This window comes from Syngnathus floridae, chromosome 14, assembly GCF_059516105.1.
Source record: "Syngnathus floridae isolate MCC-2025c chromosome 14, RoL_Sflo_1.0, whole genome shotgun sequence".
Lineage (NCBI taxonomy): Eukaryota > Metazoa > Chordata > Actinopteri > Syngnathiformes > Syngnathidae > Syngnathus > Syngnathus floridae.
Window position 1 is genome coordinate 5821563 of NC_142426.1, and position 16971 is coordinate 5838533.

Sequence of the window (16971 nt, forward strand, 5' to 3'; positions counted from 1 at the left end):
CGCTGGATACGCCACCCTGTGTCGTCACCTCCGCTGACCCGCTCGCCTTCCGAGTGTCGTTAGTCTAATGAATGAGGTTCTCCTTCTTCTCGTCGCTTCGGCGGCGATAGCGCCGCGCTCATTAGGACAGCGGCGTGTGTGGGATTTGCCATCTGGACTGTCTCACGCTAAAACTCAGTGTCAGGGCCACGGGGTCCCCGGGACAGAATGTCTGCGGGTTATAATTCTCCATAGGTCTCCTCAGTGGAAGGATGTAGTCAAGTGCAAATATTTTGATACTGTACTTATTCAGGTGCTCTACAAATGATTGCAAAATCAGAGATGCAAGTAAAATTAGATTTTTTGTTTTTAATCTGCCCTTGTTTTTTCAGGTTTTCATACTAAAAATGTTCGATACCACTTTTTTTCCAGAGCGGTACCGATACCAACCACCGGATACCACTAGTACATATTTCCTTAAAATTGTAATGGCAAATTTCTATTCTAATTTCTAGTTCCTGATGGTAAACAGTTTTAAAAAGACTTGGAAATGAAAAGACGAGAATTCATTACAATGGAATGAGCGCTTCGTCTCGGGAGGGGAAGGAATTCCCAGCGTATGATGAAATTATACATGTCTGTCCAGCTTTCAATCATTTCGATATCAAATTCCACCTTCGATTTTTTTGGTGTCAGGAGAGAGTCCACTTATGACTGATTAACATAAATAAATGGAAGGTAAATGTTGACATTAGGAGCCTCGTCAGCAGTGATGGTGAGCCGCTGAGTTTCCAGCCGCAGTCACGCACGCACGTGTCGCGTCTTTACTCGAAGGGGATTTCACCCCCTTGTATGGCGAGCGGCCTGAGGTCACCACGTATGCCAGATGAGGATGATGGGCGGGGGTCTTTTCATGCTTAGTGGAAAGGGTGTGGTGCACATAAAACTGTCACCGCTCTGACTACAGAGGGGCTTTGCTGGGCTTTTCCACTACATGACAAAATCAGTAGGTGAGATTAAATCTGCAGCTACTGTCAATATCGGTCGGTAATAATAATATCCAGCTCATGCACATTCAAATAAGAACAATGAAGCAAAAAAACAAGTACAGTGATCCCTCGCTACTTCGCGTTTCGTTTATCGCGGCTTCACTACATTGCGGATTTTTTTTCCAAATTAAAAAAAACATTTAAAAGTCAAAATAAAAGGTCTAATTTGAGGAAACAACCTTTAGGACAATGTAGTATTGCTCCAAATGTTTGTTTACATTCCTTTAGAAGTCCGTTTTCGCGTGTTAGCACGATCGCGAATTAGCATCTTTCCGCCAACTCGTTAGCCTGCCCAGTTGGTGACCACACTTCGCGGATTTCACTTATCGCGGGTGGTTTTTTGAACCAATTATCCGCGATAAACGAGGGATTACTGTACTACAAGAAGCGATACACAATTACCTGCATCCATTGAATTAAAATAAAGCTGCCTCTAACCAAAATGGCTCTTATGGTCGATTTTGGGTCAGTTGTATGCAAAGAGAGTAGAAGAATTTTACTTACTGTAGCTTTTCTCCTGAATGTCTTCGACTCGGGCAGCTAACACTTGCCAAGCGGCTCCAAGGAGAAGCAAAGAGCCACATTTTTCCAACTTAAAGAAGTATCTGGCATCCATATTCTTCTTTTGGCAACGTTTCTGACATTTGTGACACAGTTCATTTCCATAAGCTACTCTGTGTGACGTTTTAATTATTATTTTTTTGTGTGTTTAATGGCGGTTGGCAATGAGTTTTTACCGCCATGGCCTTTCTACTTCCTGTTTTGCGGGCGCACTTCCGGGTTCTTCTTCTTCTACTGTTTAATGTGGTTGCAGTACATCTGAGCTATTTCCGATATATTTGATTAGTGGCCCAGATATTTATATTCAATTCTAAGGTCAATTTTTATGTATATTCCATAAAGTGTATTCATATTAAAATTCATTGCAGCTTTTCACATTGTCTTCCTGTAAAGTTTACTGAAACGTTCAACATGATGACGGTCCGTGCAGCCTGCGTTTAAAATGGGATTACTGGTTTTTACAGAGTATTAAGTAAACAATTAAAATAATTTCAAGGTTCAACACGACCCTTTCGGCGCCGCGCTGATTTTTTTTTTTCAACTTTGGCTTTACTGCTTCCTCAAAAATCCGCGGTTCGGCTCCAAAAGTGCAATTTTACTCCTGTTGCCGTCTCCATCGCGAGACTCTTTAATTTTGTCACCAGGGAGGAAATATCAGTCCAATAGTGAAAATGGGAAGCTTTTTCCCTGTCTTTACGAGGGAAGTCTTCAAGGTGGGTGCAGATGATAGATGAGTGCGATCTGGAACTTTATAGCTCATATGTGGTTCCGCGGGTAGTCGTTTAAAGTGAACGATGGGATACTTAATTATTCTCCTCTAACTGGAAATCGTCGCGGTTGCTGAGCTCATAAAACATTCCTGAACCTTCAGCCCTGGCCTTTTTTCTTTTGAGCCTGTTTGGACAGACATCAAGACGATCCGGTAGCTCCACACCATCAAAATTAATGTGATTATTATTAACAAACCATGTATTTAATCATTTCAATGCAAGACTGCTGTATACTACTGAAAAATTGTTCTGGTCCGCTGAATAATATAATAATAAAAAACATAAATGGATAAAATGCACACAAAAATATTCAGTGGGCTGGAAAGTTGGGGGCCAAGTGCGGCCAGCGTGCCATACCTTTCTCACCCCCTGGTTGAAAAAGGGGAATGTTGATGAGGGGGGGCCTGGCTGGCCTGAACGACGGCAAGCAGGCAGAGAACGGCTTGTGTTGGCCCATCCCCTCGCCAAAAGGCAGTCAGACGTTGTCGACTTGTTCTGGCGTAATTAGAACCCGCTGCAGATGTCTAGAACGTGACCTCACCGTGCGCAACACGGCTTCCCCCTCGGCTAGCTGGATCTGGATTCTCCTCCGCCGCTGGTCGACTGGGAGCTCCCCACGCTTCCGCCACCTCCACCCATGGTTGGACGTTGCCCAAATTAGGTGGGAAAGATGTGCATGAGGAACCAATTGGGGAAGATTCTGGGTGTCTTGAGCAGATCCATAGCTGCATTTTCCTGCCTAGTAAATTTGCGCAGGTCTGGGCCAGACTGAGTTGAGGTGTTTTCTCAGATGCATTCAGCTTGAAAACAGGTGTCTTGCACCGTTGTGGGTGTGAACAGCACTGACTGCCAAGTGGTTCCTCTCACGACCAACAGTTACCTTTTATTGAACCTTGATGGATTAATTATTGATCACAGTAATATTGCACATGGTAAAAACGTCATTCAGTCAACCGGAGAAGTTGTCCCCGAAGACAATAACAAACCATCGTTGAGTGACTCCAATCATAGAAAGGCCTCCGTCTCCAAGGTCTTCTCAGCGCCTGCAAGTAAACTTAAGGTCATTCATCTGTTGCGTGACCAATTAACCACGCATGTGGCTCTGCAGAGTGTCAGCCGCAGACACTGGAAACATGACTTACCGTCTTTTCACGGGATTGATTTGCTCGTCACGCTGAATGAGAAGCACCGATTCAAGGGCGCATCGCACATTTGAATCATTTACGCAAATTACCCGCCACTTATTTTCTCCTGGATTTACTTTACAGGGCTTGGGAGTCATGGTGTCATTGACATCCGGCGTATATTTGTCCAAGTCATGTCAGGACTGCTTTTGTCTGCGTGTTCCATAAGCCGCCGAGTCCCTGCGGAGAATCTAATTACAAGAAGAAGAAAAAAGAAGGGGGGGTTGAACGGCTGCTGATTGTTTTGCTGTGATGGAAGGACGAAGCTAAATGTCTGCAGTGTGTAAAGTAATATTAATGAGCGGACACGCCACGTTAGCCCTGACGTCAATCGAAAGTAGCCCGTTTGTACTTCCCCGAGCATGATGAAGCCTCCTTATGAGCTAAATATCAACTGGAGTGCACCAGGGGTCAACATGTCGAATCGGTTGATTACAAAAGACAGAAACATCTGCACTCTATAAAGTGAGGAGAGTCGCCACCAGAGACGCGCGTTCTCATTTTCGCGGGATAACAAATTAGCTCCGTAACCTGTAGCCAAGAGGCGCTTCATCAAAATTTAAAGCTGAAAACTACAATGTGTACACAATCCTGTTTGACGAGTGCAAAATGTTTCCCATGACGAAAAATGTAAAGTGAATTAGTTCAATTCGGGGTTAAATCACCAAACTGTTAATTCTAATATGTTTTTATAATTGACATTTAATGAATTTAATGGTATTGCTCGGTTAAATATTTTGATGCTCTCCTTTCCTTTTCAGTCATTGACCCATTTTTTGTGGTGTCACCACACACAAAAAGCTAAAGAAAAAGTATTTGCTTTTTTTAATATGTTTTACACTCACCTTTCTTTCCATTTTCTTTGTGGTATTGACACAATTAGCAAAACAAGTGCCAGATGCTGATTTTGTTTCCTAAAATGAACGCACAGTCCTCACATTCTCCATGCCGACGAACAATCACGAAGGAACCGAAGCTGATGTTGGCCGACGTCGAAGCGCACTTATTGCATATCCACTTGTGTGGCCCACATCCATCAAATGAACGCGGGAGGACATCATTAAAATAACAAGTTACCACGCTCCGCTTCCCTACTGTGTCTGACGGTAGCATGCTGAGAGAGAACATTTCCTCATTTGCGTTCACCCGTGACGGTCACATTCGACTGGATCGTGTTCAAAACTAATAACGTCCTTGCGAGTTTTCAGGACATTAGAGAATTGTCACCCGGAGACAAAAAAAACAAAAACAAATGTGTACTGACAAAGAGATGGAATGCAGGGAAGTGAATAAAACGTTTCAGGCGACAGATATTTGACAAAAACAATGCAGTATTGGTTTTTAGTGCTAAATGCTAAGTTGAAAGAATGCTAAGTTGGAGGGCCGTACATTGAAAATGCGACCTCCTCCTCGCTTGAGTAATGACCGAGGCCTGTAATTCGACCATCAACGATTTTGAGAAAAACGTATCGTTAGCTATGTCGCTACGGATCTGCCCCACGCAAGAAAACTCCGCAGCATTGTATGATATTCATCATGTTACATTTCAAAGCGTAAAGTGATACAATCCGAGGCGCTTCCAGTCTAAACATAGTTCAAAGATTTGAGATAAAGCATTACAAATGGAGCTGATAGCCTACACGTATGTCAAATAAAAGCGATTCATTAAATACTCGTTTAAGTTTGGGCAGGGAGTAGCGCAGCTGCGTGAGCGGGAGTGAAAACAGCCGTGGCCACGCGGTGGGAACAATGAGGACGCTACGAGATGAAAGACTCCTCAAGGCCTCGCTGAGATAAGAAATATATTACGTCCACCCATGTGTCCTTCAGTTGAAGGAAGCCATCTTGTACAAGATCGCTGAATGCATCATGAAGAACAACAAAAAAAAATCTCTGAATCAAACGGCTCAAGTTAATGACCTCAGAATTTGGCTCATTAAGCTGTCCAGAATTTTATATTAGTTAATGTAAGAAAAACAGTCTGGGTTATGTGCAGCTGCGTAATAATCTTAATTATTCATACAAAAAAAAAACAGTTACAGTTGCTAAGTCGGTTAAGTTTACAACATGACGCTTCCACTTGCCACTACAAACACTGCAACCAGGATCGCTAGCCTTGTTAGCTTAGCACTGACAAAAGAATCATGCTTGAATCGTGCAGCTGTCATTATTAACAGTTTGAATAAATCGACAGAAGTGTTTTGGAGGTCTGAGAAAGCGTGATGACATCATCCATTATGGAGCAGACATGACTGCATTGCAGCAACTGGTGGCACCACCATGAAGTCTTTAAGGCCGCTCGTGTGAGAGCGAGTACGCGGTTCAAAGGCTTCTCGATGAATGACAAATTATATGGGCCTCGCTTTGAAATCAAATCTCGGAAAACTCCTAACCGCTGCGTCGCTGTATTGTTCCAGAAAATCTTCCACATCACATGCCATCTGGAATTGTTTTTCCACACAAAAAGCCGGGCCGCCGCCGCTTCCAAATATTTCGACGCTCCGGACTCTCAAAACATCGGTCGACCACAGGTGCAAGTTTCCCATACCAATTAGTCGAGGGCTCCACCCACAAATTTGCCGTCCAAATAAACCGGGGGGGAACACGTAAAGAATGCACATTAAAAATGGAAGGCATTGTCTTTGATATTCGATGCTTTAATTGGAAGCAGGCACGCTTTCCGACACTAAAAAGAGGATTCCTGATTGAGGGACGCTACGTTTCCTGTTTGCGGGAAGGCGTCGTTGTTTGTCGGCCTTCGTGGTTGCATGGTCAAAGGTTCAGCGCAGACCTCGAGCGAGCGGGCCGCATATGGTCGGGCTGAGTAAACATCTGGTCATTTTTTTTTTTTTTTCATACCTCACCAGGCTACGTTACATTTCAATGCGTACGTGCGTGTACTCCATTCCATCTTCTCCAATTGCGCAGTTGCTGGCGGCTTCCCTACGTAGCGAGAAGGAGTTTCCGCTAAATAGGTGTTGCCCCCCAAAAAACCTTGAAATTATGGAAATAAATTCTCAGGCATGCAATCCTGAAAAGTGCTCTGCAGAAATTGAGCATGTGCTACCATTTTCAGTTTTGTGCCATTTTTTTTTTTTCATCAATGGGTGGCAAGCAGAGTTCACATAATTTGGGATTTTTCCATTTTGTTTTTGAAATGAATTAATAATTCATTTATTCATTTATTTTCAGAACTGCTTCAGCGATTAGTTTCAGTTTATAAAACAGGTTGATTACTCCATTTTAGTTTAGCTTGCAAATGTCACATGACCAAACCTAGTAAATAGATGAGCCAAGTGCCAAAATGGCCGCCTCCTGAGATGGATAAAAGCGGTTGGATTTTGCCCTATAACTCATATTACACATATGCAATACTAATCATAATTCCATGTTTAGACTTGGGAGGGTGCATAAAAGATATTTTTAAGATTTTTTTTTTTTATCTCACTTCCCCTTTAAAAGCTTAAAAACAGCATCATAAAATGCTAACTGCTAAAAGGAGTGGTAAAAAAATTTAAAAATACACCTTGTAAAACTTTAAAAATACACCTTGTAATACACAGATCACAATTTGATATAAATGATTCATTTGAGGATATTCTTGGCCCAATTTAAAAGTGAGCCAGGACATATGCATGGAAAAAGTGACGTTAATTATGTGTAACCCCACTGGTGTGTTTCATGTTGCCCACGCCGGAACTACTTTTCCCATTATCTGTTTTTAATGACCCCTAAAGAATCGGCATCCTCGGGATCAGTGGCCTGCTTATTTACTTTGCACACTAACCCAAGAAAGACTATTTTTATCCAGCGAGGTGGGAGGGTCGAGAAGGCACATCTTTAATTGTAATCACGCCGGATGCCGGAGCAATAACCCTGGTGTGACTGTTGTTGTCCTCTTGTGCGGGTTCATGCAGTCCAAAGTCATTAATGTAGCAAATTCCAAGAGGATTTTCAAATACAAAATGCAGAATTTGTCCCTTTGGAGGGGCAAGCTGGGGGTTCCTATGTAGAATGAGTTGCGAGGGTGCTAAATGGATGTCATGGTACACTGGCCTGATTTTGGCGTTGGGCTTTAGCCATCGGTGCGGATACTCAAAATTTTTAAAAATGTGACATGTAATATTATTATTTTTTTTTTATTTATTCATTTATTTATTCATGTTTTTATTCATGTATTTATGTGCTCATTTAATTAATTATTTATTTATTTCAGTCACACTGGACCAAACCAAACAACAGGACAGGTGTGCCGCAAACATTATAGCGCATCGTCCGGTAGGTCCACCACTTGGACTCCAGCATCTTTGTTCCGGAAAGGTTTTTCTCCCAGTTCTGACATTAAACCATCCGGCCGTCATCATCCGATTTCCTGAAACCAGAAACTCCCTCAGCAAACGGAAAGCCCGGCAACACCTGCGCTTGCAAGAAGAGGCCAAAAAATGCGGCCGGACATGGTCAAATCATTAACAGATTAAAAGTTGGCTTTTGTTTTTTTACATATCATTTAATTTTGGAAAATTGCATACGGTTTGAGGATGGATTGGTTATGTATAAAAAAGGACATTTTGCTCGTCTCGATCTATCTATTTTGGGGGCATTATATATTTCACACATTCATGTGTTGGAATGCTAGATATTTCCGAATTTTGCTTGTATTCTGGATTATGACTACCTTTCGAGATCATCTCTCAGCAAAGCGAGCAAAGCAAACAGACGGAGAGTGAAAAACATTCCCAGGGATGATTCCCTCCGCACTGTTTGTCTTCAAAGTCACATGGCTCCACGTTGCGGAAGGCCAGGGCGCCCGCATGTGCGCCGTCGTAGCCCACAATCGCCTTCTTCTTTGTTGACTGAGCGGCCATCAGCGGAGTCACACGGACCCGCAAACAAGGCGTCAAGGCCGACCCAATCCTCCTGAGTATCCATACCATCCGCTAAGGGAAAGCCCGCTCTCGTGTGTCTGCGGTGAGGACGAGGCCTCCACCGCCGCCGCTGCTTCCTCGTGCTGCAAGGCTGCACGGAAACCACACCAGCGTGTGTGTGTGTGTGTGGACTGTGGAGTTCACATGAGAATGCGGTGTGCGCCTTTGCCCCGGGCCACTTCACCGTGTCAAAACTGAGCATCCACGCTGATTGAGTGACTGGGAGCAGACCGGCAAGCTTTGGAGGATCTTAAACCGGGGCATTTCATATTTGTCACATGGGAATCGGCGATGAAGGTTGTTGACTTTCGGTAATGGAACAAAAGAACGCTCCTTCACTGCCGAGCTGTTGTTCCAATGACTTGGTCTTGAACAAAAACGAATGAAATAATTCAAGCTAAAATTGAAAAATATATTTTTGGTATTAAAATAAATATGAGTGTTTAAGACAAAAAGAGCAATAACTGGAAAAAAAAAGCACATTTTGCAAATATTCAATTCCATGTTTTGGAATACCAGGTTGGGCAGACTGTTGGCACATATAGGACATGGCCAGCACTCACCAGAAATTCCTGGATCTCCTTTAATGTTCGGTTAAAGTTGAAACTACATTGAAACTTTTGAAGTTTTGAAATGAATTTATCATGGTTTTATTTGCACATTGTATACAGCACATGGAACAGATAAATCACATTCACAGTGGCTACGTTTAAATTTTTGGTGTCCATGAAAACAGTGCATCCGATCATCATTTTAATCCGAACTCTGATCGGATTAGAAAAATGTTGTTTATGTAAACGTAGCAGACAGACAACAACTACAATATGACTATGCATATGTGAGTCCTTTACACATTGGTCAGCTTCATTGTCTTCTACACATGCAACACTTGGTGCACATTATTTTACTTGAACATGTTGTAGGTCTTGACAATGACGCTAAAGGAGCAGGAAGTTGTGTATCCAATGGCGCATGCTATAGTCTCCTCGGGAGAGTGTGCTTTGTGCAACATGGATATATTTGATGAGTCATACGTTCCCCAACCCTATTTTACGCAATTAATAACTGTATATTGCTTACCTAGTGTATAGAACTGTTCTCGTTCGAACGGACCAATTACAGATGTCGATGAAAGCCAATACTTTGAAAATCAACTCTTGACCAAACAAGATGGAAGTAGCAAGAAATTAGGAGCAATTGTGGACACATCGCCCAACATAAAATGTTTCTAAAAGGTAACAAATGTCTTTCAAAGTGCCAACAGTTTCTCATCAATCTTTCAAGTTTTGGGAAGTTCCCTATTGCACCACGTTGACGCTTGGTCCGTCTGTCCGTCTCTGACTCAGCGTCTACAGCAGTCTCCTCATGCGGCAGGTGTGCTCCCCGATGGCCATGGAGGCTTTATCGGCAGAGTTGCTCAGGGTGTTGAGCGCTTCGTCCTGACGTTCTAGCTCCGTCTCTGCCTCCAGGGCCAGGCTCTTCAGCTGGAGCAGCATCTGCACACACATACGCACTTTTCTCCAAATCTGTCTTTTCAACAAATCTCTTCTGAAAAGCAAATTAACACTGAATGAAAACTCAAACTGAAATCAAATCTAACGATAATAGAATTTATAACCCTGGTTAGAACTGACGCCACCACGACAATATGGTAATTTTTTTTTCCCCCACATGGGTTAGTCACCTGCTTGAGCTCCTGGGCTTCGGCCTGGCTCACGGCAGGCTGGAGGACGTGCACCTGCAGCTGGGACAGATCCCCCGCCGGGATCTCCATGGGGACCTCGATCTCCTGGCACCCGTGCAGAAAACCTGAGGTGGGGCAGGTGGAGAGGTATTAAAATAATGCCTGCATTTTTTGTGCCAAGCAGAAGGGCTCTCCAGATGTGTGCTGGTGTTTAATGATAGAGCTACACTGCCCCTAAGTGGTGAAACAGTGGAATTAACCACGGTTGGCCAAAGTTTGTGCTCTTCATTTCTAAAATAGAGAAGCGGTCCAAGTATAGAAGCCTGTTTGAAAAATAATAAGGGTATTGGATCAGATTATTCAAATCACCTATGGAATAAACAATGTAATGTAATTCTAAACATATCCAAGAGTGACAGCCCTATTCCAGTATTTTTCTGTAATGATGGGCAAATGAAGCTTCAAGATGATTCATGAACCCGTTGTTGTGTTTACTTAGACCTCTAGATGGCACTTTCTGTTCACCAAAGAGCTGAAAGCCCACCGACCCTCACTAAACCAACATTGCCATCTAGAGGAGCAAAAGAATACGAGTGGTTCATGAAGCTTCATTTTCCCATCACTATTTTACTGTACTCGCTAGAGTTGTTAATTGCTCTGTATTTTGACCATTTTTTTGATTGACCAAGCAAAGCAATTTGGAGAAATTGTAATTGTTCCATTTCACTTTGACTCGAGTTTGTTCCTCACCGGCTGTGTCCGCGTCACACGGCGACGAAGCAGGTGTGGCCCGAAAGGTAGTGTACTCTGCAGAAAACTCCACCTTCTTCTTGTACTGCATCTCCAGCACAGCCAGCGCCTCTGGCATCTTGGCCGACAGCAGCCGGCAGCGGACATCGGGCCTGCCGATGAAGCGCTGCCCCACCGTGATCTCGTAAGGGCTATGCACGCGGATCTCATCCACCTCGCTGCGGTCGAAGCGGTGCAGCAAGCAGCAGGCGTCGTGGACCTCCAGGGAGGACGGCAGAATCACCAAGCAGCCGGGCTTCAAGTCGCAGTCGCCGTCTTTGGATACCACGGCTGGGATGCTGGCGATCACTTTGCTACGCGCAGACGCTTTGGATGTGGCAGCAGCCTTTGCCGCGTCCTCCGCCTTTGTTTCCTGCTGGATCTTCCATGGAAGTTTACTGAAAGGCCACCAGGAAGGAGATTCCAGTTCTGACAAAAGTCTGCAGAAAAAATAGGAGATATTGTACAATGTTAAGATGGTTATATTTTTGCACTGGTAAATGAAAAAAATTCCTACTTATCAGCCACTCCCAGGTCCGAGTCCATCTTCTCCAGGCCTTGCATCATGCTATCAAACTGCTCCCCCTGGTAGCTGAGAACCCTCCCGGTGTCCTCCAATCGTCTCTGGGCCCCGGCCACGAGGTTGATAAGCTCCTGGCCCTTGGAGGGCTCATTCCCGGTGACCCCACCTCTGGTCTCCATGCTGGAGGGGGACAGCAGACGCTCTCTCCAGAAGTGCTCCATCACGTTGTACACCACCACCCGGTTGGGTTTGAGGGAGCCGAACCAGTGCTTGACATTACCCTCCTCCAGCACCGTCAGAGTGCTGAAGATGAAACTAGATGATTCCATTTTTATCTCCATGATGCGGGAGAGGCGGAAACTGGCGAGGGTTTCCTTGGTTTGGTTCGAGACGAAACGCACCGCGCTTCGGCTTAGGGACAGCGTGCCGTTCTCCCATCTCTTGACCGAGCTGAGGTAGTAGGAGCCGGGCCAGTTGTGGATGGGAGCTTCTCGGCTCATTATGGAAGTTGATGAGCGAGCTTTCGGTCCTGCAGCTCACATGGACACGACGCTCTTTCCTTAAATGAGCTCAAGCGTTCTAAAACCTTAAGTCATTAAAAATAACAACACTCATGGAAATCCCGAAACGTTCTGCCTTGTTTTGCTGCGTATGTTTATCAAGGAAGTGACGTAATTAATTGTGTAGCTGAGTATTGTGTTCGACATTATATTTGACAAATTTGCCTTCCCGTCAATTAAATCTTAATATGTTAAAAAAATATTTTTACGTCAATTTGATAATATTTCTGCTACAGTAAATATTTAATGTTGTTAAGCGTGTTTATCACAACGGAAGTGACGTCATTTCAAAATTGTGTTGCACTGTTTACTGTCCGACTTGAAAATCCACTGAGAAAATGGTCCACTGCGGCAATGCTGAGAAACATTTCGGCTAGCAAAGACAGTGTTTTCATCATTATTATTTCTGAAATGAAATTTTAGAACGAGTTCTACAGCTGCTGCAAGAATATTAGTTACAGCGTAGTAAATTAAGTGCAACGATATGGATGTGTTCTTTCTTTGCCGGGGAGTGTATGATGTCACCTTCACGGAACAATTCTTGGACTATTTCACTTATATGTTTAAACTAAACGCTTTTTCTTAATTTGTCGGGGTGGGGGGAAACATCTCGATCCCACCTCATGTTCCCATCACCATGGACAGGGATGCTTACCGCAACTGCTGCAGTCTGGTCAAAATCCCTCGGCAGTCCTACGACCAGTTCTGCTCGTCGCATTTCGTCGACTACATCGATAATGATTTATCCTACTCCAAATTCTTCAAAAGATACCTTCTCCCTAATCACCCGTGCGTCTTCTCCAAGCGATTTACCGAGGAGTGGAAGTGTAGGAAAGAATGGGTGACCGAGGAGGGCAGGCCTCATTTCCAGAAACTCCTGCAGGAATTTGGTAAATAATAATGAATAATAATAATATATTGTCGTTAGTTTTAAACCTTTGCTTTACCTCTCAGGGGAGACTCCTGTTCCTGTGGCCAACTGCAACGCAAAAGAATACAATGCAAACCCCAAACAAGTTATGCCTTTTAAAGAATTCATCCAATACTGGAAGGAGCACATCCAGAATGGACATTCGTCCCCTAAAGGATGTCTCTATCTTAAAGACTGGCACATGTCCAGGTACAATACAATGCATATGTAATATAGTACAAGCATACAGCAACCCATATTCTAAAGTAGTCTTTTTTTTTTAATAAATGCATCATATTGTCATAGGGACTTTCCGGATCATCACGTTTACACCACCCCTATCTTCTTTACATCTGATTGGCTGAATGAATACTGGGACACACTTGAAGTGGATGACTACCGATTTGTCTACATGGGGCCCAAAGGATCCTGGTAAGGATTTTGGTGACGTATGAATGACCAGGAATTTACTATTTATATTAAGTGAGAGTTGTCGTGACATTTTCTGTGGCTAAACATTCCCGCGGCCGTTGCCCACAGGACACCATTCCATGCCGACGTGTTCCGCTCGTACAGTTGGTCGGCCAACATCTGCGGCAGGAAGAAATGGCTGCTGTATCCTCCCGGACAGGAGGAGTTCCTGAGAGACACGCACGGCAACCTCCCCTATGACGTTACATTGGGAGAGCTTCGTGACAGGAGCCTTTTCCCTCACTCCCTGGAGGCCTGCCAACCGCTTGAGATCATCCAGGAGGCTGGTGAAATTATTTTTGTGCCCAGCGGATGGCACCATCAGGTTTATAATCTGGTATGCACAGATGAAGGGGGTCCTAATAGATGATGTATTATGTCACGTGTACTTTTTGATTGTTTTTATACAAATGATTGTGTCTCATGACATGTTCTTGTAGGAGGACACCATTTCCATCAATCACAATTGGCTGAACGGCTGCAACGTGGACATCATGTGGCAGTTCTTGCAGAACGAGCTGTCTTCGGTGCAGAAAGAGATCAGCGAGTGGAGGAACACAATGGATTCATGGCATCAGCACTGTCAGGTACAAAGCGCCATTTCCAAAACAGTACGACTCCGAAATTGGTCCATTTTCAAAAGAAGTTACATATGCAGGAAATTGTGTGAGGTGGTGAGAAGGTCCAGAGACTCAAGACCCCAAATTGAGTTGTTTTATGTTTCACTTCAGGTCATTATGAAGGCCTGCTCCGGCATCGACTATGGGGAGTTTGCGTCGTTCCTCAAAATCGTGGCAGACAACCGCATGACTTTCCTGAACGCCAGCCCCTCTGGAGACGGCGCCGACTACCCGCGCCACCTCTCGGAGGTGCTTGTCACCCTCGGGCCTTACCACGCGGCCTTCGACTTGCAACGTGTGGCCCACATCCTGGAGCTCCTGCTGTGTAACGAGGATTTCAAGCTTCTCAACCACTCGGCGTCCGCCGTGCAGCCGGAAACGCTGTTGCAGCAAATTCGGGACACTATACAGTCCACCAGGGGGCAGCATCTTCTTTATCAAGACTGAGAGTTTAAGTGGAATGCAGACATTTTAGGTGCAAGAAGGTGACTACTTTTGAAGCCCCAGAGTCTAAAGCAAGCTCATATCCATAAAAAAAGTAAAAGCATAGATTTGTTAAGGTAGCACTTCACTTCTACTTACCTTTTGGCTTTTAGATGGTAGTTCTTCAGGGTGACCCAGATGTTGCTTGAAAATAGTGGATCTTTGTCCAGTGTGAGTGGTAATAGGCAAAATTCAGATGTAGGTGGTATCTAGCAGAAGGCGTCCTTGGTTGTTTAAATGTCAGCAAAACATAGAATCATATTTCGTTGCTTCTGAAACCTCAATGGCCTTGCATTGTTTTGCAACTTTATTTATGCAGTTAGGCATCTTGGATATAGCTTGAATGCAAACGAAAACATTTGAAGGCACTTTGATACTTATGAAATATTTATTTCATCACCATTTAATTAAAACTCTAGACGTTTCATGACATGATTGGCTTGTCGCTGTGAATTGCACGTGTCAATCTCATCATTCGCCCTTTAAAAATAAATAGTCCAAGTTGTGACCTTAAAACAGCACTTGAGGCTTCCATTTGAAATATGACAGCAGCATTCATTCAAGTCACATGGAAGCTTGCGAGTCACTTTTCTCATCTTCAGGCCACCAGTCGGGCACAGAGGCCTCGAGCGTCACTTGGGTGCTGTCGGCGCATTTGACCGTCAACACCTCCTTAGCGTGAGCCAGGCGGATCAGGCTTAGTCCCTGATGTCCCAGTCCCGCGCGGTGCTTCCCGGCCGGCTTGCCCGACTGCGTTTGTAGCGCGGCGTCCTCCTCCAGGCCTTGGATGGGCGCCGACGAGCGCACTGGCATGAGACGCTTGCGGATCACGCCGGTGTGATGAGTCCTGGCTGTCAGCTCCTGGCCGATGTAGCAGCCCTTGCTGAAACTGATGCCTTGCATGTAGACTAAGTTGGATTCCAGTGGTAGCGCCACCCCTGGAGGAAGGTCTTTCACTCCCTCTGGAAGTCCTAGACAACAATGACAACAACAACAAAGAAGACATGCTTTAATAGTTCACATTCCTCACGAGAAGAAAAGGGCTACTCATAATTATTCATAAAAAATTATTACATTTATTCAAACGAACCTCAACCGAATATGCATATATTGCTACCAATAATAATATTTTTTAAACACTTAAAAAATATATAGCACTTACCTATGGAATAACGATGCTTGTTGTACTCCTCCGTGTCTCCTTTCTGACATGACGGGATCACATCTAAGGGGTCCACTTGACTTTCCAGAACCAATCTCCAGCCCATGTCCTGTGTCCGAGGATCCGTTTCCCACGCAATGGCCTTTTCCGGCGAGGAGAGCTCGGGCTTTCTGAAACGTTGGCTGCAATTTTGTTGCAAGGGCAGCACGGCCCACACGAAAAGGTCTGGACACGAATTAATGTCAATCTTCCTGCGGATCTTGTAGACTTTGAGGTGTTTCAGAAGTGAATCCGTCATGGTGCTGTCACACTCCAGGAGGACCCCACTTCCCGGTGTCCTATGCATGGAAGAAAATACAAGAGAAAAATCATTCTCAATGTCCATTTTATCTTAATATCGACAGAACATGAAGACTCCACATGTGCAGGACCACCCACACTATTAAATGCGGTGTCCATTGCTATAAATAGGAACGATCCAACTTGGGTCTTAGGACTTTCGTCCAAAATGTCTGACGATCCCAATAAGTTGCATTGCAAGTAAACCTAAGTAGACTATGATGTAACGTTATTTACTATACAGATACATACTATACATGTGTACTATTAGCCAGGTTTACGTTATTTATTTCACAAAACATATCGTTCACTCGCCACCCCCGTGGGGACAAGTGGTACATCTCATGGATGGATGGAGGGACATAACGTTCTTGAATTACCGAGTTTTCACCAAACGCACCATAATTCCCGCCACTCACCTATACATCACGATGTCGTAGAGCGTTCTCCCTTGTACGTTAAGCATATGAGTGTACATGGCCCCGACGGCGGCCTCCTCCAACTTGTATACGTCGTTGGTAACCAGCCCCTGAAGGAAGGCGCTAACTTCGGCTCCCTGGATCCGGACTAGCGCCCTGTGGTCCAAGCAGTAGCACGCGAGCTTTACCGGCGCGGCCGGCTCGTCAATCGCCGCCTGGCTGTACCTCATCACCCGGAGACCCGCTCGAGGCGAAACACCGAAGCCGGTGTTTTGGCTCGCGACGATACTGAAGCGATGGCTGAAGGTGAGCGCCCGCCTCACGATACAAGGTAGCTTCATGGTGACAGTGTACTGCGTGGGGTAAAAAAAAAAAAAACTAGAGTTGGCTTAGTTAAATAACAGTTGTGGGCAGCTACGCATTGGAGGACATTACAGAGGTCGCCATTTTGTATACCCACAATCCTTTGCTCCGTGATGATAGTGGAGCACGTGGTAGAGTGAGATGTCAATAAGTGCTTCGTCAGGATGACTCAAGTCAAGT

General features: G+C 44.6%; 4 protein-coding genes across 6 annotated transcripts in view; 1 reads left to right on the forward strand and 3 right to left on the reverse strand.

Moving 5' to 3' along the window:
- Positions 1-1793, reverse strand: part of dhx30 (DEAH (Asp-Glu-Ala-His) box helicase 30) — a 53079-nt gene extending 51286 nt beyond the window's left edge. For both annotated transcript variants that reach the window (XM_088396055.1, XM_088396053.1), the window contains exon 1: positions 1533-1793. The gene's annotated coding sequence lies outside the window, so the exon portion shown is untranslated. The remainder of the gene's footprint in view (positions 1-1532) is intronic.
- Positions 1794-9086: 7293 nt separating this feature from the next.
- On the reverse strand, positions 9087-12153 carry snap47 (synaptosome associated protein 47). The gene is made up of 4 exons (XM_088396203.1): positions 11459-12153; positions 10903-11381; positions 10153-10277; positions 9087-9964 (listed from the first exon to the last, which is right to left on the reverse strand). Exons 1-4 carry the CDS (start codon positions 11962-11964, stop codon positions 9818-9820), a joined length of 1257 nt encoding a protein of 418 aa, XP_088252329.1. The 5' UTR covers positions 11965-12153; the 3' UTR covers positions 9087-9817.
- A 182-nt stretch (positions 12154-12335) lies between these two features.
- jmjd4 (jumonji domain containing 4) lies at positions 12336-14943 on the forward strand. The gene is made up of 6 exons (XM_088396198.1): positions 12336-12914; positions 12979-13144; positions 13241-13366; positions 13475-13742; positions 13846-13992; positions 14137-14943. Exons 1-6 carry the CDS (start codon positions 12662-12664, stop codon positions 14470-14472), a joined length of 1296 nt encoding a protein of 431 aa, XP_088252324.1. The 5' UTR covers positions 12336-12661; the 3' UTR covers positions 14473-14943.
- Positions 14878-16929, reverse strand: iba57 (iron-sulfur cluster assembly factor IBA57). Of its 2 annotated transcripts, XM_088396209.1 has the most exons (4): positions 16654-16929; positions 16429-16584; positions 15671-16008; positions 14878-15479 (listed from the first exon to the last, which is right to left on the reverse strand). In XM_088396209.1, the coding sequence occupies exons 1-4, from the start codon at positions 16767-16769 to the stop codon at positions 15073-15075; spliced, it is 1017 nt and encodes a 338-aa protein (XP_088252335.1). In that variant the 5' UTR covers positions 16770-16929; the 3' UTR covers positions 14878-15072. The 2 variants fall into 2 exon arrangements, with proteins under 2 accessions (XP_088252335.1, XP_088252334.1); XM_088396208.1 differs by having other exon boundaries at positions 16429-16927.
- Between the last annotated feature and the right edge of the window lie 42 nt (positions 16930-16971).

Bases quoted from the DNA above. Each gene is read 5' to 3' on its own strand.
- snap47 (XM_088396203.1), bottom strand. From the start codon at position 11,964: ATGAGCCGAGAAGCTCCCATCCACAACTGGCCCGGCTCCTACTACCTC. The intron at 11,382-11,458 runs GTAGGAATTTTT...TTTTTTCTGCAG, and splicing joins GACCTGGGAGTGGCTGATAA to ACTTTTGTCAGAACTGGAAT. The intron at 10,278-10,902 runs GTGAGGAACAAA...GCCCCACCTCAG, and splicing joins GTGTGACGCGGACACAGCCG to GTTTTCTGCACGGGTGCCAG.
- jmjd4 (XM_088396198.1), top strand. From the start codon at position 12,662: ATGGACAGGGATGCTTACCGCAACTGCTGCAGTCTGGTCAAAATCCCT. The intron at 13,743-13,845 runs GTATGCACAGAT...ATGTTCTTGTAG, and splicing joins ACCATCAGGTTTATAATCTG to GAGGACACCATTTCCATCAA. The intron at 13,993-14,136 runs GTACAAAGCGCC...GTTTCACTTCAG, and splicing joins CATGGCATCAGCACTGTCAG to GTCATTATGAAGGCCTGCTC.
- iba57 (XM_088396208.1), bottom strand. From the start codon at position 16,769: ATGAAGCTACCTTGTATCGTGAGGCGGGCGCTCACCTTCAGCCATCGC. The intron at 16,009-16,428 runs GTGAGTGGCGGG...TTCCATGCATAG, and splicing joins TACGACATCGTGATGTATAG to GACACCGGGAAGTGGGGTCC. The intron at 15,480-15,670 runs GTAAGTGCTATA...ATTGTTGTCTAG, and splicing joins CAAGCATCGTTATTCCATAG to GACTTCCAGAGGGAGTGAAA.